Below are 26532 nucleotides of genomic sequence, written 5' to 3' on the forward strand. Positions count from 1 at the left end.
ATTTTATTTATGCTGCTTTGGTTTGCTAAAAAGGAATTTATTTTTTCTTCTGCAGTTTAGTTTTACCCAGATTTGTATCAGGTAGACATTTAATCAACATTCCTGTGCCTTGCTGACAAAATAATAATTAATAAAGATGATCCTCATCTTAAAATTCCCAATCTGCCACATTCAGCACCGTATTACTTTTCATTACTCCACAGCAAGATGTCATGAAAGGATTTCCTAAAAGATATTTTTTAAGTAAAACAAAATCATAAACATTTTCTATGTAAACATGGTGACCACCCACTTAAACACCCTCAGTACAGTTCAGTCGCTGTCGTGTCCGACTCTTTGCGACTGCATGAACCGCAGCACACCAGGTCTCCCTGGACCGCATGAACCGCAGCACACCAGGTCTCCCTGTCCATCACCAACTCCTGGAGTTCACCCAAACTCATGTCCATTGAGTCAGTGATGCCATCCAGCCATCTCATCCTCTGTTGTCCCCTTCTCCTCCTGCCCTCAATATTTCCCAGCATCAGGGTCTTTTCAAATCAGTCAGCTCTTGCATCAGGTGCCAAAGTATTGGAGTTTCAGCTTCAACATCAATCCTTCCAATCAACACCCAGGACTGATTTCCTTTAGAATGGACTAGTTGGATCTCCTTGCAGTCCAAGGGACTCTTAAGAGTCTTCTCTAACACCATAGTTCAAAAGCATCAATTCTTCAGCACTCGGCTTTCTTTATAGTCCAACTCTCACATCCATACATGACTACTGGAAAACCCATAGCCTGGACTAGACAGACCTTTGTTGACAAAGCAATGTCTCTGCTTTTGAATATGCTATCTAGGTTGGTCATAACTTTCCTTCCAAGAGTAAGTGTCTTTTAATTTCATGGCTGCAGTCACCATCTGTAGTGATTCTGGAGACCCCCAAAATAAAGTTAGCCACTGTTTCCCATCTATTTGCTGGGAAATGATGGACCAGATGCCATGATCTTAGTTTTCTGAATGTTGAGCTTTAAGCCAACTTTTTCACTCTCCTCTTTCATTTTCATCAAGAGGCTCTTTAGTTCTTCTTCACTTTCTGCCATAAGGCTGGTATCATCTGCATATCTGAGGTTATTATTTCTCCCAGCAATCTTGACTCCAGCTTGTGCTTCTTCCAGCTCAGCGTTTCTCATTATGTACTCTGCATATAAGTTAAATAAGCAGGGTGACAATATACAGCCTTGATGTACTCCTTTTCCTATTTGGAACCAGTCTGTTGTTCCATGTCCAGATCTAACTGTTGCTTCCTGACCTGCATATAGGTTTCTCAAGAGGCAGGTCAGGTGGTCTGGTATTCCCATCTCTTGAAGAATTTTCCACAGTTGATTGTGATCCACACAGTCAAAGGCTTTGGCATAGTCAACAAAGCAGAAATAGATGTTTCTCTGGAACTCTCTTGCTTTTTCCATGATCCAGCGGATGTTGGCAATTTGATCTCTGGTTCCTCTGTCTTTTCTAAAACCAGCTTGAACACCTGAAAGTTCATGGTTCATGTATTGCTGAAGCCTGGCTTGGAGAATTTTGAGCATTACTTTGCTAGCGTGTGATATGAGTGCAATTCTGCAGTAGTTTGAGCATTCTTTGGAATTGTCTTTCTTTGGGATTGGAATGAAAACTGACCTTTTCCAGTCTATGGCCACTGCTGAGTTTTTCAAATTTGTTGACATATTGACTGTAGCACTTTCACAGCATCTTTTTGGATTTGAAATAGCTCAATTGGAATTCCATCGCCTCCACTATCTTTGTTTATAGTGATGCTTCCTAAGGCCCACTTGACTTCACATTCCAGGATGTCTGGTTCTAGGTGAGTGGTCACACCATCGTGATTATCTAAGTCGTGAAGATCTTTTTTTGTACAGTTCTTCTGTGTATTCTTGCTACCTCTTCTTAATATCTTCTGCTTCTGTCAGGTCCATATCATTTCTGTCCTTTATTGAGCCCATCTTTGCATGAAATGTTCCCTTGGTATCTCTAATTTCCTTGAAGAGATCTCTAGTCTTTCCCATTCTGTTGTTTTCCTCTATTTCTTTGCATTGATCGCTGAGGAAGGCTTTCTTATCTCTCCTTGTTATTCTTTGGAACTCTGCATTCAGATGCTTAGATCTTTCCTTTTCTCCTTTGCTTTTTGCTTTTCTTCTTTTCAAAGCTATTTGTAAGGCCTCCTCAGACAGCCATTTTGCATTTCTTTTCCTGGGGATGGTCTTGATTCATCTCCTGTACAATGTCATGAACGTCCATCCATAGTTCATCTGGCACTCTATCAGATCTAGTCCCTTAAATCTCTTTCTCACTTCCACTGTATAATCATATGGGATTTGATTTAGGTCATACCTGAATGGTTTAGTGATTTCCCCCGCTTTCTTCAGTCTGAATTTGGCAGTAAGGTGTTCATGATCTGAGCTGCTCCCCGTCTTGTTTTTGCTGACTGTATAGAGCTTCTCCATCTTTGGCTGCAAAGAATATAATCAATCTGATTTCGGTGTTGGCCATCTGGTGATGTCCATGTGTAGAGTCTTCTTTTGTGTTGTTGGAAAAGGGTGTTCGCTATGACCAGTGCATTCTCTTGGCAGAACTCTATTAGTCTTTGCCCCCTTCATTCTGTACTCCAAGGCCAAATTTGCCTGTTACCCCCGGTGTTTCTTGACTTCCTACTTTTGCATTCCAGTCCCCTATAATGAAAAGGACATCTTTTTTGGGTGTTAGTTCTAAAAGGTCTTGTAGGTCTTCATAGAACCATTCAACTTCAGCTTCTTCAGCGTTACTGGTCAGGGAATAGACTTGGGTTACCGTGATATTGAATGGTTTGCCTTGGAAACGAACAGAGATCATTCTATCGTTTTTGAGATTGCATCCATGCACTGCATTTCAGACTCTTGTTGACTATAATGGCTACTCCATTTCTTCTAAGCGATTCCTGCCCACAGTAGTAGATATAATGGTCATCTGAGTTAAATTCACCCATTCCACCCTAGTATTTTCGTAAAAGCATCCTTTCAAAACTTAGCATTCAGAATTGTATGGATAGTTATGTTTTTCAAATGATCCCACCACTTTATCCTGTCAATAGGTCCCTCATTTTCTTCTTTTTGGCTCAAATTATATAATCTATCATTTTAATCACTATTGCCAGCACTCAAATTTTCTTGCCTCTTCTTTTGTTGAATGATTTTGGCAAACTTTTAATACCTAATGATTCTAAATTATAGTTGCAACATTTTTTAAATAGAAATATGTTTGCAGAACTATTTTTCTACTGATTTGAAACTTTATGTTTATCATCTTTTTCTTAATTTCCTGATACTATTAGTGGTCTTTTAAAATTCATTATTAGCACTCTTAACAATGTATCTTTTTTGATCTCTTTAAGTACTTGTGGGATTATGGCATCTTTGTGATTAATGAGAGGGTCTCTACTAAAATACAAATTCTGAATTACCCTATAGTAATTCTGGTTTTATTGTAGGTCATCTAAGAGTACAAGCACTTCTGCTTCTCAGACTTCAATCAAAGTATTAGAGCTGAACTTCCCAGCCTCTCCACTAACCGGCAGCACTTCCAGACCAGCTAGTGCTAGCAGTGCCTCCAGTACTGGTAAAAGCAGAAAGACCAACAAATAAACTTTTAAATCTCTCTTGAACAAGTTGTAAACACAAAACCAAAAGTCTCCTAAGTTTAAAATAGTACATCACACCCTATACTTTTGGATGCCTTAGACTGATATAGGGCCTACTAAGTGTTAGAAATACAAAATGACCAGAGAAAAGTTTTATTCAGTGAAAAATGTAAAAACTTCATGCTAGCCATGAAACTTCTCACTTCTAATGTAACAGAATCTTTTAGGAAGAGATCTCTAAAGATTTACTGTACTATATAGTTTACAACACTATTAAAATTCTTTTGTCCTAGATGATCCTGAAATTAGGTTTTATTTATTAAAAGAAACATATTTCTGAGACTTTGGGAGAAGAAACCTGTTAGTTTCTTCTTTTAGCATTGCCTCTCCCCCTCCCTCCACCAAGAAAACAGCTGATAGCAAAGAGAACCACTATATGGCAACAGTGGAGCTTAAATTTCTAGAAGTAGGCCATTCCGATCTTGAAAGAAGTCAAACATAGTGAAGATTCTGCTCTCAAGATACAACCAAGAATATGTTTTCAATATTTTCAATAATAATATTGCTTATTATTGATTTAATAAGCAGTTTAAAGAAAGCCAGGCGTAATTAGATTTACAATAGGAATTCTATAAATTTCCGTAGACTACCAGATTAAGAATTAGTTATTTGTCAGTTTTTATCATAACATGTGCCCAACACTTTGAACTTTGGAATAGAGGGTGAAGTATGACTATGTTATAAAACTGGTTTTCAAATAAATGTATCAGAATATATATACTTAAATGAGTACTGTCTCCTTCAAATCTTGGGAAAAAGTATTTCTTACAAAAACTGTCACTGTTTACAACTGTCACTTGCAATTCCTTCTGAAAGGCAGTAATTCTCTGGATCACTGGTGTATTTATTGTCATTTCTTGTAATAGGAAGCAAAAGGCACAGCCAAGTCCAATGAATAAGATGGGTAAAAAGCTGGTTTGTTTTTTTGTAAAACATTATTCCAGTGAGATTTGTGAAATATAAAAACTGATTAATCTTACCATCACTTTGAATGTTCACCAAAATTCTCATTCTTCGCCCTATTTTACTTTGCAAATTACCTGGAAGTTGAAGTGTATTCCAAACAGGCAGGGACTAGTACTGTGACCTTGGGAAAGTTATTTCTCTATGCTTTCTCATTTATAATATAGAAACAGTAAAAGTTACCTACATTGTTTATTGAAATCAGGTAATTTATATAAATGCACAGGGCCCAACACACTGGAATTGCATAGTGAAAATGTCAAGTTGCTCAGTCATGTCTGACTCTTTGTGACCCCATGGGACTATACAGTCCATGGAATTCTCCAGGCCAAGAATAGCATAGTGGGTAGCCTATCCCTTCTCCAGCGGATCTTTCCTACCCAAGAATTGAACTGGAGTCTCCTGCATTGCAGGCAGATTCTTCACTAACTGAGCTATCAGGGAAGCCCTAGAATTGCACAGTAGCTTCTATTATTGAGCCACCAACCAAAGCCTAGCACAGTATTTGTGGAATGGTTAAGTTAGAGTACATCGTGAGAAACGTTGGGCCAGAAGCACAAGCTGGAATCAAGATGGCTGGGAGAAATATCAATAACCTCAGTTATGCAGATGACACCACCCTTATGGCACAAAGTGAAAAGGAACTAAAAAGTCTCTTGATTAAAGTGAAAGAGGAAGAGTGAAAAACTTGCCTTAAAGCTCAACATTCAGAAAACTAAGATCATGGCATCTGGTCCCATCACTTCATGGGAAATAGATGGCCAGTGGAAACAGTGTCAGACTTTACTTTGGCCACCTGATGTGAAGAGTTGACTCATTGGAAAAGACTCTGATGCTGGGAGGGACTAGGGGCAAGAGGAGAAGGGAATGACAGAGGATGAGATGGCTGGATGGCATCACGACTCGATGGACATGAGTTTGAGTGAACTCCGGGAGTTTGTGATGGACCAGGAGGCCTGGTGTGCTGCAATTCATGGGGTCGCCAAGAGTCGGACATGACTGAGCGACTGGACTGAACTAAGTTATATTAAGTTTTGGTATTTTATTGCTGGCAAGAACCAAAACAGAACAAGGACTAAGTGTCTTCTTCTGCTGGCATTCTCTGTCACTTAGACGTTTGTAGATGGGGATACTCGCTACCCTTCAACCCACCCATCCAGTGTCAGCATGAATTGGAGATTCTAAAGCCTATGAGATTCTAAACACCTATGACTCCTATGTATACCTATCTCTATTCTCATCTAAACTGTTTTTAATAATTTGTGAAGAATCATTATGATCCAAGTTCCTTCCTTCTTCAGCTCTAGTTGCTGAAATTAATTCTGAGTAAGTCCAGGTTCTGTCAGCTGAATCATTTATTTAGACTCTAGGAAGAAAAGCAGAAATGCAAGCCAGCTCTAGGCTATCAAAAAACACACTCAGCTGGACATTTGCAATACTAGGACAGTTTCCTAACTTCCTTTCCCTTAGTGGAAGACCAGATTTATAGTGTGCTTCACTTGCCACTGCTGCTTTTGCCAGAAGGACTCTTTCCTACTCATCTATTCATGCCTGGAATGTATGGTCTTGTCAATATTTAAAGAAATTTCTTAGGGCTACACTGTAGCAAGGAAGAAAAAAAAAGAGAGATGAGCAAAATGGGCCCCTATTCAACTTTCATGGCTTTATTCCTAATGTACTTTTAAACATCTGGTACATAAATCATTTTAATTAAATCAGGTTTTAGAGGTCAATTAGACAAGACACATATCTGTCTACCATTTAAAAATGTTATGGAAGAAAATTCACCTTTAAACAAATGATTATAAAATGGTATTTAACATTCAAATAATCTCTTTAGAAAGTCAAGAGCTTTTAACAGAATGAAATAATTTTTCATAAAAATGACCCAAGTGTTCAATGTACAAATTTAATATGTTCTCAAACAGCAGGATAAGATGAACCTGAGGAATTCTAACATACCATAGTACAATGAAGAAACAGTACTTTGAGAGTTATCTTTAGGTGAAGAAGTTTAAATCATCAGAATAAGAAATAACTGTACATAACATACACACATTAAAAAAAAAAATCAAGCTATGAAAAGGGGACCTATAACTGAAACAAATATACTTTGAGAACCACTATAAAAAGCAACTGATTTCCATAATGTCTACAAATAAAATAACCACAGGAGCAGAGATTTCTGCACTGGACTGTATTACTAAAAGATCCAAATATTTTATTAAAAGTCTTTAGTGTAATGTTGAGGATACCCTTGGCATGTTAGTTTTTTGGCTTATTTCCTTTTTCTTTCTCAAATGCAGCTATCTGATTAAATATATTGAGTAAATTTTGAGGTAAATTTTTTTTAACTCCACCTTCTGAATGCTCTTTGCTATTGAGTCCCTCTCCCGGAATCTCTGTTTTAATATCCTCCTCGTAATTACCCTCTCTTTCATATTCTCCTTGATTTCTATTTAATTGATATCTTTGCTCATGTCTACTTAGATCACGTGATCCAGAGTAAGTGGATTTCTTATATTTTTCTCCTGACTTCCAAGAGTAGTCTGAGCTTGCTGGTGAAGTAGCATGTCTTGTGGAACCTGGCTCCCACTTTCTATAGTGCTCTTTTCTTCCTTCTATATCTTTTTCAAATCTTCTATAACCATACATTTTTACCTTATCCTCTGAATTCCTATAAAAAGAATCTGAGGAATCTCTTCTACTGGAAAAATGTCTTTCTGATTTATATGGCTTTTCTGTTCTGCTACTACCTGCCTGAGTTTTATAGCTATCATAAAAATCTCTTGGATCTTCAGACCTACCTCCAAAATCATCCGGCATTTCAACAGAAGATGATGAAAAAGAACATTTATCTTTTTCTTTTACCTGTTTCTTTTGATATGGTAACCTATCCTGCTTTTCCAATAGTTTTTCCACTTCTTGTTTTTGGTTAAGAAAAGATGCTGACGTATTAGCTGGAACTGGGAAGCACTCATCTTTCTTATTCTGATCTATCTGATTTGAGGATGCCTTAGCTGAATGCCTTTTAGAACTTCGAGAAGACTCTGAGCGGTTCCTCTTATGTTTCTTATGCCTTTTGTGACCAGAAGATGAAGAGGATGATGAAGAAGAAACTGATTCATCAGCAGAAGAAACACTCGAAGAAGAAGAAGTTGATTTTCTTCTTTTTTTCTTTAGCCTAAAAAAATGTAGTTAACTCATCAGATATGTTGAGTATAAAAATGTTTAATTACCCATAAAGATTTTAGTTCTATTTTATTCTCTTTAAAGATTTCATAAAAGTTTGCAGCTTATAGAAGAATTATAGTAGTAAGTTTAGTTTTTACTACAATATCCAATTTTACCATTAGTCGTGACTTTTGGGAAAAAATACTTGTGTAGACAATTGTCACTGTAAGCAAATCTATCATTTTTGAAATACACAGTGACATTTCTAAAATTACCTTAAAAATTTAAGAGCATCTGAATACATAAAGGAGAGAACTGGAAATTTTACATTTGGCTACGTCTAGTTCATGGTTTTACCACCTCAGGACTATTAACATTTTTGGCCAAATAACTCTTTGCTGGGAGGGTAGGGTGGCAGTGGGGAAATTCTATATCATTGTTTAAGTATAGCAGCATCTCTGACCTCTATCCACTAGATGCCAGTAGGACCTATCAGTTATGAAAACCAAAAATGTCCCATGGGAAACCACACCCAGTTGAGAACTACTGCTCTAATTTTGAAATATTTCTCCCTAAAATACAGATAATTAAAATAACATTTTATTTGTATTCTTTTTTCTTTTTTTTTCAGAACTCTAGCCATCCTTTGCTCTCTTTTACAGAAAAATTTATGGTACACATACTTGCTAAGAATCATTGATTATGACTTGAAACACTGTAATTTTTTACTTACTTTATCTCCCAAATGGCACTTTGGTTCAACTGAGTACTTGCTTTAAGTTTAAAAATACTGAATATTATAGTTTACCTTTTTTCCTCTTTTAAGAGCTTACGCAACTTTTCTGCACTTGTTTCTATTTTCTTTGTTTTCTGTTTTTCTTCCTTTTCAGCTTGTTTTTCTCTTAATTCCAAAGATTTCTTTTAGAACCCAGATATCGGAAAAAACCACACGTTAAAAATAGCAGAATATATAAAATCCAGTTTTCAAAAGACCAACCCACCCCCCAACCAAAACCAAATGTGGTATACCCAAATCACCATATATCCAGCATTAAAAAAGTATTTTTAACATATAAAAATTAATCACAGGTGTTTGGCATTAATCATTGAACAGCCAGAACAGTATTGAGGACCATATTGCAGTTGGTATTCCATGGAAAAAAAGGGAAGCCATTGCATTGATACCCATGACCCAGAGTGCAAGAAAGAGAAAAAATAAAATACATGAAAAAAATATATATATATATTAAAAAAAACCATTAAAAATTGAAACAGGACACAAATTTTATAAATAAAATTCAAAGGAAGAAATCCCGATATGGTGAGTTGAGAGGGGAATCACCATGTTCAAATACAAACCATTTAAAAAATAGCACAGCCCAGTTGGATGCATGGTTACATAAGAAATCATTTTCCAGTTTGAGGATGGGGATGAGCAGCACCAGATGTCAGACACAGCAGCAATGGTCCAATTCAGAAGAAAATGCATGAGAAAACATCATCATCAGTATTACAGGAAAAGACAGTATAAAATATTTTTCAGAATGGTTTTTATAATTAGCTCAATTACAGTAATAATACTGAATTTTGTAACCATCAGGAAAGCTCTAAGGACAATTCTACAAGGACAAGTGCATACCAAACAGGCAATGGGAATTTTCTCAACAAAACTATGAAGTAATATCAAACCCAATTAAGAAAAGCTCTATCTAAAAAACTTTTCGTAATGCCATAATTAAGTGATCTAGAATAGTTTTCCTAGAAGAAAGTTACGTTTTGGCATTAATCTTAAAAATGACTACATTTCTAAGAGGAAATAAAGAATCACCTGCATATATATATGAAGCTTCTGCAAAGCATCCTCTGCATCTTTGAAAGTTTCATCCAAAGCCAAAGCTTTCTTATAATAACTTTCAGCATTTAAAAACTTTTCTTCTTCTTCTAACCTAAATTCAAAAGGAAAATTTAGCTTTTTTGGTAAAAATTAGAAGTTCTCAAATATGCATATAGGGCAGAAGCTTATGTGAGTTCATGAGGGAAAAGCTATGTTTAGCAAATTATTTTCCAAATTGAACAATACTTCAATACTGTGCTTCTGCTATTTTTTTGTTAGTGTTGTTGTAAAAGACAATATAAAACTACATAAAACAAATCAGAGAAACTGAACTCAAAGATACAGAGAATAGACTGGTGGTTGCTGGAGGTGGGGTAGGGGGTGGGTAAAATGGGTGAAAATGATTCATTTTATAAACTTCCAGGTATAAAATAAAGTCCTGAGGATGTAATATACAGCATGGTGATTATAGTTAGTACCATACTATATATTTGAAAGTTGCAAAAAGAGTACATCTTAAAAGTTCTCATCACAAGAAAAAAAAACATAACTGTGTGATGATGAATGTTAATCCGACACAATGGTCAACTCTTCACAATATATACATAAATTGAATCCTGTGTTGAACATAACCTGAAACCAACATAAAGTTATGTATCAACTGTATCTCAATTAAACAAATAAAAAAACAAACAGGAATTCATTACTGATAATTAAAGCCATATTATAGGTCAAGCAGTGGCATTTTAGTATAATTTGTGAAAACACACTATCAACTGATACCCTCTGAAATTTAGTATGATCTTGAACTTTAGCACAGAATTATGTAGGCTGGCTTCTCCTAGTAGTTTATGAAGAGTTTTCCTTTCTACAGAAAAATTTTCCCAGAAAATTTACTGCTAACATCACAAATACCAAGGCACACATATCACAACCAGCCTGCAGAAAGGATAATAATCATTATTAGATGATGCTCACAAGTCTATGTTGTGAAATATCAGAATTTAAAACAAATGAATAAACCCAGTGGTTTCAATGCAATCACTTCTGTGTCAGATAGGATGAGGGGAGGAAGGAACAAGCCAAAGACGATCAAGATTTCTGGACTGGATGACCAGATAGATGGTGTTGCCATTCACAGAGTTAAAAATCACGAGTATGTGAATAGTAAGACAACCACATCTAAGGAGGCACTAGCTATGTACCTAGGGGCTTCCCTGGTGGATCAGATGGTAAAGAATCTGCCAGCAATGCGGGAGACCTGGGTCTGATCCCTGGATTGGGAAGATCTCCTGGAGCAGGGCATGGCAACCCACACCAGTGTTCTTGCCTGGAGAATCCCCAAGGACAGAGGAGCGTGGCAGGCTACAATCCATGGGGTTGCAAGGAATCAGACACAACTGAACAACTAAGCACAGTTATGTAAGCTATGTAAGAAAGAAAAAAGCTGCTCCAATCACTTGGGTCCAAGTAGAAGTTCTTATCAGTTAAACACAAACATTGCAAAATTTCATTTATATGGAGTTCTGAAATGATCATACAAACCGTAATGATCTGGCAAATTCATGAAGCAGAAAAGGGATGATTCTATTTAAGAAAAAATGATAGCAAAAAAGATGCTGGCCCTTAATTATTAAAGCAGGATGTTACCAAAGTATTTATATTAAAAGTATACTGTATTTCTTCAAAATATTTCATAAGTTAGAATAGTCTGTTAGTCATTATGCCAAGTACTATGCCAGTATCTCAGGACAGTATAATATAGGTTACAGGGTTTGTTCTTAATGTTTTGCTCTTCATTTAATCTAAATTCATGGATTTTATTAGACAAAGTAGAGCAATAAGTTGACTACAACAGTGAAATCTTATGTATAATGAACTAAAGAGTTCTCAATTTGTATTTCTGGCATTATAATTACTAGAATGATGAAATGAGTTAGAAATTTCTATTAAACAAAAACTTTTGGTGTGTGTCCAGCATAAGATTTACCTATTAACTTTCTATGTATTAAAATACATACTCACAACAGTGAACTCAAGACACTAAAATATCTCCAATCATGAAGAAAGTAAATAATAAGGAAGGATAAAAGGATCAGAGAATGTAAAAAGGACTATATTTAAAAAACATTTTCAATCAAAACTGAAATTAAGAGTATCTGAACTAAGTCCAAGATGCTATTCCTTTAAGTTCAAGATTTTATAGTAGTTGGCTATTAAATATTAGATCTCTACTATTAAACAAATCTGACACTTACTGCCCTCCTCTTTCTACAAGTGTCTGGCAGAGGTATTTTCTTGCATTTCTGTGAGTTGGACAGTTTTCCAGTGCAAGTTCAAAATCTTCTATCGCTTTGTTTAGACTTCCTTTTGTTGCATATCTATAGATATGAGACAAAATTAGAGGAATTTATCTTGTGAGCTATTCATAAATCTTATATACATTTATCTTGTAAATATTCCTCAAAACCCATGATCCACTTACAATGCTCCACGAGCTACCAAAGCTTCCACATTTTGTTTGTCTATTTCCAGAGCCTTATTGTATTCATTCATAGCATCCACATGGCGTCCAACCTTAAAATAATCAACTCCAATCTTCACACTAAAAATATATTTTAAAGCATACATAACAAATTATTTCACAGAATATCCAAACAAAATGTTAGCATAAATAAAATTTTAAAGCAAACCAAATTTATTAGTTATTAGTCTTCAATATTCTCAGTATAACTAAGAAAGAGTCTTTAGATAATTTTGTAACAAATATTTATGAAATCCAGATATAATATACTAATTCCTTTTTAACAAAATTTAAAAAATATTAGCTAAAATGTAAATCTTTAAAGTTTACAACATAGTAGCATTTATATCTATAAAAAAGCTAATCTCAAAAAGGTATCATTTAAATTCATTTATAAATTTAGTCTTAAAGATGACATAAGCATGCTTGCCTTAACCTAACCTATTAGGTTAAATAATGCAATTGTTGAATGACAAAATCTTCATACCATTTTAAAGCCCATGATGCAGACTGCTTCTTTCTTAACGCAGAAGCAAAATCATCCTCAGAGAAATTTTTGCTATTAAAGAAAATAAAAGTCAAACTGTAACTACATCTCACTTTACCTGACAGATAAAAACTGAATCTCAAGCAAGAAATTTGTATTCCCATTTATACTGCAAAATTTTTGAACTCTCAGGAATGACTATTATTATTAAAAAGTATTTTCCTTTAGCATATACATGAAATTCTTATAAACTTTCTGCATCTTATAAATTTTTTCTGCATCTACCTGGTCACACGGCACACATCAATCACTGTTAAGACTCCACTCCAGAAGGAGAAGGGATAACCTAGTTCATTCAAATCTTGGCATGTTGCTGCCACCAAGCGTAGGATAATCAACTATGTTCTTCAGTTATGCAGCTTCTCACATCAGCACCACAGACCTCACCACTTAACAGAACAAATACTGATTTACTATACCTTTGAAGGCCTCTCATTAAAGATGGTGGATTAGATTCATCTATTCCTAGTTTTCCTAAAAGGAATTCAACTACTCCTGGATTAACAAATCCCAAAGAACTCTGCATGATATTCTCATAGGATTCCAAAGAATTGCTATTTAGTTCAACGCTTTTCCTTAAAAAAAAAAAAACAAAAAAACCCACAAAATATAAAGATGATTAACACAATTAAACAGCGTGTCCCCTTTTCATTATGGAAATAACATTATTATATAGGATTTAAATACTCAGACCATTTTTGTACATGAAAGTGTGGCAATTATGATTTGGTTCCTTTTACCAAGTTTGAACCGATTTATGGGTTATAAAAATAAAATTAGCATATTTTGAAATAAGAGAAATTAGAATTCTACTTTCTTGTTAGAAGTTGGGCAAAATTTTCAATTTTTTAGCCAAGAAACTGTTTTGCAATTAACTTGTTGAGACAATGTGGATAAAATTACCTGTAGTACAAAGGAAGTTCTTCAGAACTAATCACACCTAATTTAATACCAGATAGGTGTGGTGGAAGAGATGAGCTATATAGAGACACTGCAAGCTTTTCATGGTATCTGTCAATATCCTTGATTCCAGCTTAAAAAATAAGAAAATTAAGTTGATTAGCAAAGCAACGCAAACTAACATAAACATGACCAGTTACTTTTTTTACTAATATGAGGAAACTGATCACCTCGAATGATGTCACCAGTTTGGTAATATGATAAAGGATCCCCATGGTTACTCATTGAAGGCACGTCTCTTAGCGGACATAGAGCCTGCAATGAGAAGCACTGTAAAACACTAGACATTCTATTCTTCAGGGAGAAGTGTCTTCTTTTTTCTAGCGGTTCAGTATAAACAGCTAAGACTTGACAGGAATATTAAGAAAACAACTAGCACGCTAGATTCTAAATTTACATTTCTGTGCCCAAACATAAATAAAAAAAGTTTTCTGGTTCAGGTCAAAGCTAAACTCTCATCAAACTTGCAATTAGTTTTAGAAACTGAATATAAGTATGCATGATGAAACAAAAAGATATTTTGTGCTTATTAAATATAAAACTAAAATGTGTCCAGAAAGTAGGAGACTTCCAAGAAAATGAAATGTGAATTCTTCTAGGTTTGGGTGTGTTATCAAGTTTGCGGTATCTTCTGGTTTTCTTCCCTCTCTATCTGTTTCAATAGACAATACCAAACCTTTCAAATTAAAGAGACATAGTGTATTTCAAATTTAGATCTATTCACCTTGGGCAAAGTATCATGATGTACACATCACTTAATTATTGGAAATATACAGAAAAAGACAGGAATTTGTTTCTAAATTATCCACATGCAAGTATCTAATGCTGAATACTAAATAATTAAAGACTTTTCAGCTAGACGATAACCCAGGCTACTAACTAATCTCACCAGGTCCACTAATAACTGAGCATTTAAAACAGGACCCACTTCTGCCAGCCAAAGGACCAACCCCCCCAAACTAGAAACAGTGGCAGAAACTAATTTTATTACTGCTAATAATTTTTTTAAAAAGTAAAAAAGTACTTAAATTTTCTATTAATACTTATTTAATTCTCAAAACTAGGTCTGCAGAGTACACTTAATTACAGCTGGATGAAAAGATATAATTTTTGCACTGAGATGACATTTTTATCAAAAACAATCAAATAACTAAAAGGTGAGTAACTTACTGTGATTTCTAAGTGGGATATATCTCTCATAATGCCACTGCCTAAACAAATCAACACTATGAAAAACCCAAATTCCCGAATGGAACTAATTCTTCCAATCACTATATCACCACGCTCAATATCTCGAAAAAACAGCTCTCTCCGGTCCATAGTAGGTATATCCATGAATTGCTCTAACGGTGGCATGACTGCATAATAATCTGAAAAAATAAGTAACAAAATTACTAACAACAGCTCTGTGTTCTGCTTCATCAAAGTGCTGTTAAACCAAAACGCAACAATTTTAAGACTAAACACACCATCATTGTCTTCACTAACTTCAGCAGTTGTAGGTGCATCTGATTTCCAGGAAAGTGCAAAAAGCAGATCCGCTTTTTTGGAAATGAATTTTTGTATTTCAATGTTGTCAACTCTCCTCTCTTTTCTTAAAAAGAAAACAAAATTTATGAAAACTGGTTTTTCTGCAAAACTTTTTAGTACGTACAAGCTTCTGCTCTCTGCTTGCATCGCCCAATCGTGACCATCCTAAGCTCTTGGCCATACATCCTCCGAAAAAAAGTTTTAACCAGGGATCCCCTCATACGCCAGTCCGTAGATGGAGGGCGCGGAAACTTAAAAACACAGCCGCGCTGTTCCAGATATACACAAGCCCAAAGGATTTTAGCTAAAGAATCCGCGCCTCTGGTGGCCGTACTCGATTTAAAAGTTCAACCCACATCCCGCATTGCCCACATCAGGGAGAAGGTACCCTCCTCCATCCTGCCCTCGAAACCGGCGCCGTAGTCCTCACGTGCACACAGCCTCGGCTCAGCAGCCGGACTGCGGTAATGAAGTCCGGAACTGCGTCCCCTCTCCCGTCTCGCAGCGGCGCCGCCGTCCCATTACCTGCCCGGTAACTGCTGCTGGCCCGGCGGGCCCCGGGCAGGGTCGGCCACCGACCCCAGGAGGCTCCGGAAGTGCGGGTTGTCCTGCTGTTCGCTCCGGAGCAGCGAGAGCAAAGACGGGCCGTGGAAATTTAGTGACTGCCGCAAGAGGTCTCGGTCCATGGCTAGAGACTGTCGTGACCAAAGGCCAGCAGCTCCCGGTTCAGTGCCCACTACTTCAGGCCGTAGTCGTGGAGGCTAAGGAAGCGGCCTGGAAGCCGCCGGAAGCACACATCGCAGACACCTCCAGTGTGGCCTCCCGGAAGTGTTCTGGAACCGCCCCCAGCGGCGGTGCTGCGGAGCGCAGTTTTGGTATCGCGAAATTGAGCGGGATTACGGAAGCCGGGAGGATTGGGGCAAGATTTTCCGGAGTTTAGGGCCGGTTGTGGCTCTGAGGTAGTGAAGTGTGTAACAAGTTTTCGTTTTAAAATTTCTGTGGCGTTATTACATTGAAATGGCCCAAGCTCTAATCTGTGGTAAATAATAATTCATCCTTGTGTTTAGCGAGGCGCTTCTAAGTGCCAGTGTCAGGAAGAGAACCCTGAACGGTTACAAAGTTGCTTACCTTGGAGTTATCGCTGGATAAGTATCTATGCCTCAGGCATAACCGCATTAAAACGACTGCTCTGGGAGACTTCCTGTTAGGCGGTAGGGCAGAAGAAAGGAAGAATATTAACATTTATTAAACCCTGGAGTTGTGTTTTCTAGCCGTACCCTGTTCACTGTTAGTGATTTTAGAGTTAAAACCAGAATGACTTTAATGCCTAGACATATGCGTATTTTGTTTTGTTCTTTAGTCGCTAAATCGTGTCGGACTTTTTTTGCGACCCAAGGGACTGTAGCCCTCCGTGCTCCTCTGGCCATGGAATTTTCCAGGCAAGAATACTGGAGTGGGTTGCGATTTCCTTCTTCAGGGATCTTCCCCACACAGGGATCGAACCCCCTCTACTGTGTTGGCAGGCGGATTTTTTTACCCACTAGCTACCTGGGAAGCCCCAAATGTATGTATACATACATTCCTTTTTATTTGTTTTAGTTTAAGTGTTTTCTCAAAATTTAGTGCCCATAAGGTTTACTGTGTAATTCAGGTGATTTTTCGAAGATAATTATGACAGGCTCTCACTCCCTCCCCCACACTTACTGACTTTGGATCCTAACCGCTGTACTGAGGAAACAAACCCAGATACTCTCAGTATATTGCCCAATATCACCAGCTGGCAAAATGCTAGAGTTAGAATTTCAGCCTACCACTGACTAGATCTTCACCGGCAGAGTTGCTGGAGAAAGTATTTTTTATCATATAGAAGGCCTGTCTTTAATATTAAAATAATGTGACTTTGTTTTATTAAAATATATCAACGTCTATACTACTTAAATCGTGTAGTTTAGTATAGTCCTTTTGAACAAAAACAAAATAGCAGTGGTTATTCTGTCACATCTTCCACTTTGTATATTTGGGAATTTAGTTTACCCTCTCACCACTTGGATAGAAGATCCAGTCAGAATATAGTGAATGCCTCCACACTATTTTGGGGAAAACCCAGGCAAATAGGTAAACAGTTTATTGAGACTCCAGAAGATGAAACAATGAATGTAACTTTAAAAGATAATAACTTTCAAGCCAGAAGAAGCACATCAGGAAAGTTTTATCAGTGGTACAGACTGACTTGTGTTAAGCTATAACTTCAGACAATGGCTATTTTTAGGAAAGAGGGTGCTGTCACTGAAAAGGAAAACTGATTTCTAAAAAGAAACTATATGGACATTCTGATAAATAAGGTATGTGATTTTAGTTAGAGTTGATCTATTATTAAGGATCTAATTATCTCTGGAGGGACTGAGAAGCCAGTGGCTGAGAAGCCGATGTGAAACCTACTCTGAGAATGTCTGCTTATAAAGCCATTCTTGAGTAACGTTGTTTTTGGATCTGGTTACTCTTCTTGGGCTTCCCTGGTGGCTCAGGGGTAAAAAATCTGCCTGCCAGTGCAGGACACGTGGGTTCGATCCCTGGTTGGGGAAGATCTCCTGGAGAAGGATGAAACAACTCACTCCAGTATTCTTGCTTGGGAAATTCCATGGACAGAGGAGCCTGGGGTGCTACAGTCCATGGGGTTGCAGAAGAGTTGGATAGACTTAGCAACTAAACAGCAACACTCCTTTTCCTAATTCCAACATCAGAGTTACTACCCCGTATTTTGAACATCTAAAACTGCTGTGATATGGCCATGAAAATAGGAAAAAGTAGCTGCTTTTAGAAGATAAGCATTGTTGTCAAGAGTGACATTTATCAAATGCTAATAAATTTCAAGCAGGGGTAATCAAAGCTCAGGCTGGGGTTTTCCATCTTTGGTTAGTGCCTTGAATGGAGTAGTGATAGCAATAGTTAAGTGCAGAGGCAACATTGTTCTTCTCTTTCCAAATAACACTCCCACAGCAGAGGTTTGAGCCTTTTACAGTTAGAAGTGTATTTCAATTCATTTTCTGCTGGGATGGATGCTTTTGGTTTGAAGGGGACCAAGTACTGGATCTTTGAAGTAGGACTGGAGGAAGTGAGGAGAGAAAATGGGGAAACTAGTTTTGCTTCTAGGAGAAACTAGTCCTATATATGGGGCTTTTCAAGTTGGGCATAGAAAGTTGACCCTTTTTTTCATTTCTTGATTTAATTTGTTTGGTTGTTCATTTGACCATTGAAAATATTTTTAAAGTAATTTTTCCACACTAAGCAGTATGAGTGATTGCATGAATATATGGGAGGTAAGAGAGGGCAGAGCATTAAAGACAACTAGATCTTTGGTGTCTTCATCCTGGGCGTATTTTTATGTCAAATTCCATTTCTAAATAAATACATATTTACAGCTTTTAATAAATGCTCTCTAGGCATATCAGCCATATAGTGTTTCAATCTTGTTTGCCACAAATACGTGATAGTTCATCAGTGAAGCTGTATTAAATACACTGCTATGTATTTGCAACATTGTGTAATACCAAATATCTGACTTGTTAATGAAGGCAGAATTAATGGAGTACTGTAGTTTACAGGAGCACAAAGATAGACAATAGTATTACTCCTTTTTCATAAGCAACACTTACCTAGGGTAATATTTCTCTGACAGGCACAAAGTAGCATTACATAAGGGAATCAGCATCATCTTTTCCCCTCACCAGGTCTGAGAAATTCAAAGCACCCACCAACAAGGGGAGAGTGGCTTCTGGTATGTATGCACAAAACATGTGGTTCCAGTTAAGATTTCCCTGAAACACACAGACAAAAGCAAAAAAAGAAAGAAAGGAGAAGAAAAAACTGTAAATTAGTTCCATCAAACAACAGTCTGAATTCATTGTCTGAACTTTGTCATTAATATCATTTCTGTCTTTAAGTAAAGAGCTAAGGGTCTCAAGGCATTTAGGCAAAGAGGCACAGAATATGCATCATATATTATAATTTTAAAACAATTGAATAATGTTCTAAAAATTCAAAAATAATGTCTAAAAAAATGTTCAAATGAATACTTCTAATGCATCCACTGAAGTTCATCAGATAAAAACAATACAATGACGAGCACTCTCATGCTATTCTCAGTGAAATGATACTTGAAATTATTTTATTATTGCATTGTAGCTATGACTTACTAACTGGATAATAAGATATAAAGAAGAAAAATGAGGAAAAGAATAAAGAATCAGAACAGCAAATGTGGAACACCTCAGTGGAATCAGGGAGGGAATTAAAAAGTTAAAATAGATGGAAAACTGAGAAAGGACCAAATAAGAAGTCAGGGGAAAAATATATCCATAAGAGAAAAAACAGATAAGAATAATCCATAGCAAAGGAAACAGAAGCAACAGAAGTATAAGGAGAGAAATAAAACCTGAAATTCAAGTAAGAAAGACCCAAGTGAAGAAAGATAAGAATTGAGAAGCAAATACTAAAAAGAAAATAGGCATATTGACAGACTTGTAGGAGAACAAAGAGACAAGGAGGAGTCCATAAGTGGCATGAACCTGGAGGATGCCTTGAGGAAAAAAGAAGCAAGTATAATAATAAGGAGAAAATATGGAAGGAGTCATAAAAGACAGATGAAGAACAGAAGACAGAAAGATGGTTAAGAATAAATAAGAGGCAGAAACAAAATGAAGGTTTAGTGGAAAAAAATCCTCCAACTGTCTTACTATGAAAAAGAACTCATTTGAATGTTCATGCTTTTTGTGCGCTTGTGCCATAGAAGCAAAAGTCTGATTTCTGTAAAAAACTATTTGGAAGTCTGTACTGAGTTCAGATTTGAAATATAAAAGTGTAAGCCTTCTAAGGTTTTACTTCTTTGGCTTTATACAGCTCAATTGAAAAGCTTCATTCTTTTTGAAACAAAAGGCTTTGTATTACCATTTAAAATTACCAAATGTCATTAAACAATTTTTGAGACATAATTTGGAGGTGAATGTAGGGGACACTTTGGTTATAGTTTTCTTTGATACTCTTGTCTATAAGGAATTGGTTTTTTCTTTTGCTAAGATTAATTCAGAACTATGAATTTTAATGAAATATCAATAAGTGAGCAAGTCTCGTATTTTGGTTTTGACAAGACTTTCCAAAGATTAAACAAACCAAAGTACACTGCAGGAAATAGTATTCTTCTTAACATTTAAGTAAAAGTTGAATCATTTCAATATGTATGGAAGATATATAATGCATATGTATATATAATGTATTTGTATGTGTACATATACACACATAAAATTATAAACAATTTTTCACTTAAAAACGTTTAAAAGTTACTTGTTTGTATAATCATTCAAACCTCCTTTTTCTGATGGAAATTAGTTTCCTTTCATGAAATTGCAAAGAAATAAATACTTGAACCAGGAACAGTTGTACAATTCTATTGCCTCTTTATCGGAGAAAGGAATGGCACCCCACTCCAGTACTCTTGCCTGGAAAATCCATGGACGGAGGAGCCTGGTAGGTTGCAGTCCATGGGGTCGCTAAGAGTCGGACATGACTGAGCGACTTCACTTTCACTTTTCACTTTCATGCATTGGAGAAGGAAATGGCAACCTACTCCAGTATTCTTGCCTGGAGAATCCCAGGGACAGAGGAGCCTAATGGGCTGCTGTCTATGGGGTTGCACAGAGTCGGACAAGACTGAAGTGACTTAGCAGCAGCAGCAGCTGGCTCTGGATATTTAAATATGAAAAAAAAAAACCCATCTGGCTCTTTTCTGGCACACCATTCAACAGAGGAATAAACACAAAAAGAAACAAATATGGCACAATGGTAAGTACTATTATTGTGAACACCTGCTACGCATCTGCTTAGTTTCCCCTTTGTTTCTGGGGGATGAGGTAATGGGAATGGATAAAGGTAAGAGAGAAGAGGAGGAGGCAAGTATGTGTATTTTAGGATGAGGAACAATATAAGTAAAGGAGTAGAGATGTATGAAAGCAAAATACTTGCAATTGCAAGATTGAAATTGAATTAGGGATATTTTGTTTTTATTTTAATAATGGACATTTTGATTATTTAAGTGTCTTTTCAGGCAAATTATAGATTGGTGGTAAGAGATCCTCTGTCCCTGTGAATGCGCACACACACACAAACTCAAAGATTAAATGCCTGATTTATTTAGCAAAGAACCTAAAACCTTAGATGAAAAAAGGTAGTCACATGAAGTAGGGGAAGAAACAGCATATTACAAAGTAGCTTTTCTTAGATCCCCTAATTTTCCCAAAATAACATGTGTGGTTACTGGTAACACTGTATGCCACAGATAAGGTCTGTCTGGGTCTCATAAAGTTGTATATTACCATTTGGAAAAGATTTACACAGATAAATCTATGACTTTTATAAGAAATATTTGTAAACGGGTTTTTTCTGATTCTTGAACTGATATAAACAATTTCAGCAAAGCCCATTCCTCATCTGGGTCAAGTTTGGGATGTGTGTATCAGAAAAGAGTGAGTAGAACTGAAAAGATCCTAGTAATGTGCTACTCCCTTTAGTTTTTCAGCATCTCTCTCTTTTTTTGTTGTTGTTAAAAAACTTCTTTTTTATTGCATAAGCCAGCTTGAATAAATTTAGGGTTTGGAACCAGAAGAACTTTGACTAATACACAAAGAAGCCACCAACTACTCTCTGCTCTGGTTTCTACTCTAATTTTGTGTGTGTGTGTGTGTGTGAAGAAACAGATACAGAGAGGTGAATAATTTGTTCAAAAAATAATTTTAGAATGCACATTATTTTACTGTATATCTGGTACTCTTTCTACCATGCCATATAGTTTGTAGGGTCGACTGAAATTATGCTCTTTATGGACCTAACAAGCAGAAGATATTAAGAGGTGGCAAGAATACACAGAAGAACTGTATAAAAAGATCTTCACGACCCAGATAATCACGATGGTATGATCACTGACCTAGAGCCAGACATCCTGGAATGTGAAGTCAAGTGGGCCTTAGAAAGCATCACTATGAACAAAGCTAGTGGAGGTGATGGAATTCCAGTTGAGCTATTCCAAATCCTGAAAGATGATGCTGTGAAAGTGCTGCACTCAATATGCCAGCAAATTTGGAAAACTCAGCAGTGGCCACAGGACTGGAAAAGGTCAGTTTTCATTCCAATCCCAAAGAAAGGCAATGCCAAAGAATGCTCAAACTACCGCACAATTGCACTCATCTCACATGCTAGTAAAGTAATGCTCAAAATTCTCCAAGCCAGACTTCAGCAATACGTGAACCGTGAACTTCCAGATGTTCAAACTGGTTTTAGAAAAGGCAGAGGTACCAGAGATCAAATTGCCAACATCCACTGGATCATGGAAAAAACAACAGAGTTCCAGAAAAACGTTTATTTCTGCTTTATTGACTATGCCAAAGCCTTTGACTGTGTGGATCACAGTCAACTGTGGAAAGTTCTGAAAGAGATGGGAATACCAGACCACCTGACCTGCCTCTTGAGAAATCTATATGCAGGTCAGGAAGCAACAATTAGAACTGGACATGGAACAACAGACTGGTTCCAAATAGGAAAAGGAGTACATCAAGGCTGTATATTGTCACCTTGCTTATTTAACTTCTATGCAGTGTACACCATGAGAAACGCTGGGCTGGAAGAAACACAAGCTGGAATCAAGATTGCCGGGAGAAAGATCAATAACCTCAGATATGCAGATGACACCACCCTTATGGCAGAAAGTGAAGAGGAACTAAAAAGCCTCTTGATGAAAGTGAAAGAGGAGAGTGAAAAAGTTGGCTTAAAGCTCAACATTCAGAAAACAAAGATCATGGCATCTGGTCCCATCACTTCATGGGAAATAGATGGGGGAACAGTGGAAACAGTGTCAGACTTTACTTTTCTTGGCTCCAAAATCACTGCAGGTGGTGACTGCAGCCATGAAATTAAAGACGCTTACTCCTTGGAAGGAAAGTTATGACCAACCTAGATAGCATATTGAAAAACAGAGACATTACTTTGCCAACAAAGGCCCGTCTAGTCAAGGCTATGGTTTTTCCTGTGGTCATGTATTATGGATGTGAGAGTTGGACTGTGAAGAAAGCTGAGCACCGCAGAATTGATGCTTTTGAACTGTGGTGTTGGAGAAGACTCTTGAGAGTCCCTTGGACTGCAAGGAGATCCAACCAGTCCATTCTGAAGGAGATCAGCCCTGGGATTTCTTTGGAGGGAATGATGCTGAAGCTGAAACTCCAGTACTTTGGCCACCTCATGCGAAGAGTTGACTCATTGGAAAAGACTCTGATGCTAGGAGGGATTGGGGGCAGAAGGAGAAGGGGACGACAGAGGATGAGATGACTGGATGGCATCACTGACTCGATGGACATGAGTCTGGGTGAACTCAGGGAGTTGGTGATGGACAGGGAGGCCTGGTGTGCTGCGATTCATGGGGTCGCAAAGAGTTGGACACAACTGAGCGACTGAACTGAACTGAACTGAACTGAAGGATGTAATTTATAAGTATATATGTATTGAACTTATTTTATTTAAAGCAGGTCTAGTATCTTAACATCTAAAGATAATCTTGAACATTTTTTCCTGTAACGAGAACACTTGGTTTCATTCAAAAGCACGTGGTAAAAGAGGTTTAGATTATGACTTGTTACCATATGGGCTTCCCTGGTGGCTCAGACGGTAAAGAATACACCTGCAATGCAGGAGACCTGGATTCGATCCCTGGGTCAGGAAGATCCCCAGGAGAAGGGAATGGCAACCCACTCCAGTATTTTTGCCTGGAAGATTCCGTGGACAGAGGAGCCTGGTGGGCTACAGTCTATGGGGTCACAAAGAGTCAGACATGACTGATTGACTAACGCTTTACCATATAGGGTAGCTATGTTCTATTCAGAGTTCTACTCAAAGTCCTCCTAAATACTCAAGAAAAAGTGAAGACTATTAAATGAGAAGTAGGGCTAGACCAGCCAAAATCCATCCTCATTTATTAAAGAAATAATTCAAACTACAAGCTGTTTATTTATTTATTTATTTTTAGTTGGAGTATAATTGCTTTACAATATTGTGTTTGTTTCTGCCATACATCAACATAAATAAGCCATAGATATACATATGTCCACTTCCTCTTGAACCTCCCTCCCACCTTCCACCCCATCTCCCCCTCTAGGTTGTCACAGAGCCTGGTTTGAGTTCCCTGAATTATACAGCAAATTCCCATTGGCTATCTATTTTACATATGGTAGTGTATATATTTCCATGCTACTCTCTTCATTTGTGCCACTCTCTCCTTCCTCCCCCCTCCCATGTCCATAAGTCTTTTCTCTATGCATCTCCATTGCATGCTAAGTCACTGCAGTTCTGTCCAACTGCCCTAGCAATAGTTTCATCAGTATCATCTTTCTAGATTTCATATATATATGAATTAATATACAATATTTGTTTTTCTGACTTACTTCACCCTGTATAATAATTGGCTCTAGGTTCATCCACCTCATAGAACTGATTCAAATTCATTCCTTTTTATGGCCGAGTAATATTCCATTGTATATATGTACCATAACTTCCTTATCCATTCATCTGTCGATGGATATGTAGGTTGCTTCCATGTCCTAGTTACTGTAAATAGTGCTACAGTGAACGTTGGGGTACATGTGTCTTTTTCAATTTTGGTTTGCTCAGGGTATATACCTAGTAGTTGGATTCCTGGGTCGTTTGGTAGTTTTATTCCTAGTTTTTAAAGGAATCTCCATACTGTCTTACATAGTGGCTGTATCAATTTAGATTCCTACTGTTAGGTAGTTAGAATAGGAAAAAGGAGTCTAGAATGGCAGTGGCTAAAAGACAAGGAAGGGAAAAGCCCACGAAAATAGAACAAAGGAAGGTCTGAGGACTGGAGTGAGGACCTCAGGTAAAACAAACAGCACTCCTGGCTAGCCCAGCTTACATAGGGCAGGTCCAGGGGGAGGAGAAAAAACATTTAAAAAGAGGAGCCAAAATTGGGCCAGAGGTGGGTTGCCTCTCTTTTCTTGACATCTTTTGGGTTGGCATGCCCTCATGCCTCGAGGATGTGTTTTCCTTCACTTTCTAAATAAAACTAAGAAGGCTATGGTACATATACATAATGGAATATTACTCAACTATTAAAAATAATGCATTTGAATCAGTTCTAATGAGGTGGATGAAACTGGCGCCTATTATACAGAGTGAAGTAAGTCAGAAAGAAAAACACCAATACAGTATATTAACGCATATATATGGTAACGATGACCCTATATGAGAGATAGCAAAAGAGACACAGATGTATAAAACTGTCTTTTGGACTCTGTGGGAGAAGGCGAGGGTGGGATGATTTGAGAGAATAGCATTGAAACATGTATGTTACCATATGTGAAATAGATCGCCAGTCCAGGTTCAATGCATGAGACAGGGTGCTCAGGGCTGGTGCACTGGGATGACCCCAAGGGATGGGATGGGGAGGGAGGTGGGAGGGGGGTTCAGGATGCAGGACACATGTACACCCATGGCTGATTCATGTCAATGTATGGCAAAAACCACTACAATATTGTAAAGTAATTAGCTTCCAATTAAAATAAATTAATTAAAAAAAAAACAAAACAAAACTGAGCTATAACATGGAGTTGTAACACTGGTCCATTCGAGGGCTGTAACACCAGTCTGTCTGAGGGCTGTAACACTGGTCTGTCCATTGCTTCAAATTTTTGTTGTGACGAGACAGAACCGCGGAAATTGCAAACTCCCCTGACGCTACCAGTGGTGCAGGAGGACTCCCTTTTCTCCACACCCTCTCCAGTATTTGTTTTTTGTGGATTTTTTGATGATTGCCATTCTAACCAGTGTGAGGTAATATGTCATCATATTTTGATTTGCATTTCTCTAATAATGAGTGATCAGTTCAGTTCAGTCGCTCAGTAATGTCTGACTCTTTGTGACCCCGTGAACTGCAGCACTCCAGGCCTCCCTGTCCATCACCAACTCCCAGAGTCCACCCAAACCCATGTCCATTGTGTCGGTGATGCTATCCAACCATCTTATCCTCTGTTGTCCCCTTCTCCTCCTGCCCTCAATCTTTCCCAGCATCAGGGTCTTTTCAAATGAGTCAGCTCTCCACATCAGGTGGCCAAAGTATTGGAGTTTCAGCTTCAACATCAGTCCTTCCAGTGAACACCCAGGAGTAATCTCCTTTAGGATGGACTGGGATGTTGAGCATCTTTTCATGTATTTATTAGCCATCTGTATGTCTTCTTTG

General features: G+C 37.4%; 2 protein-coding genes across 4 annotated transcripts in view; one reads left to right on the top strand and one right to left on the bottom strand.

Moving 5' to 3' along the window:
* The window catches only part of CCDC39 (coiled-coil domain containing 39), a 52209-nt gene extending 47779 nt beyond the window's left edge, over positions 1-4430 (top strand). The window contains exon 20 of the mRNA XM_006050989.4: positions 3501-4430. Within this exon, the coding sequence (XP_006051051.3) occupies positions 3501-3654 (154 nt within the window). The 3' untranslated portion in view covers positions 3655-4430. The remainder of the gene's footprint in view (positions 1-3500) is intronic.
* Positions 4431-6316: 1886 nt separating this feature from the next.
* On the bottom strand, positions 6317-16089 carry TTC14 (tetratricopeptide repeat domain 14). Of its 3 annotated transcripts, none has more exons than XM_006050987.3 (12): positions 15768-16088; positions 15182-15306; positions 14883-15082; positions 13883-13967; positions 13656-13785; positions 13172-13327; positions 12693-12764; positions 12167-12286; positions 11940-12062; positions 9676-9793; positions 8656-8765; positions 6317-7857 (listed from the first exon to the last, which is right to left on the bottom strand). In XM_006050987.3, the coding sequence occupies exons 1-12, from the start codon at positions 15926-15928 to the stop codon at positions 6939-6941; spliced, it is 2319 nt and encodes a 772-aa protein (XP_006051049.1). In that variant the 5' UTR covers positions 15929-16088; the 3' UTR covers positions 6317-6938. The 3 variants fall into 3 exon arrangements, 2 of the variants coding, with proteins under 2 accessions (XP_006051049.1, XP_025143667.1); XM_025287882.2 differs by having other exon boundaries at positions 15673-15786; XR_326857.3 differs by lacking the exon at positions 6317-7857 and having other exon boundaries at positions 8737-8765; positions 9207-9793; positions 15768-16089.
* Between the last annotated feature and the right edge of the window lie 10443 nt (positions 16090-26532).

Source organism: Bubalus bubalis, chromosome 1 (assembly GCF_019923935.1).
Source record: "Bubalus bubalis isolate 160015118507 breed Murrah chromosome 1, NDDB_SH_1, whole genome shotgun sequence".
Classification (NCBI taxonomy): domain Eukaryota; kingdom Metazoa; phylum Chordata; class Mammalia; order Artiodactyla; family Bovidae; genus Bubalus; species Bubalus bubalis.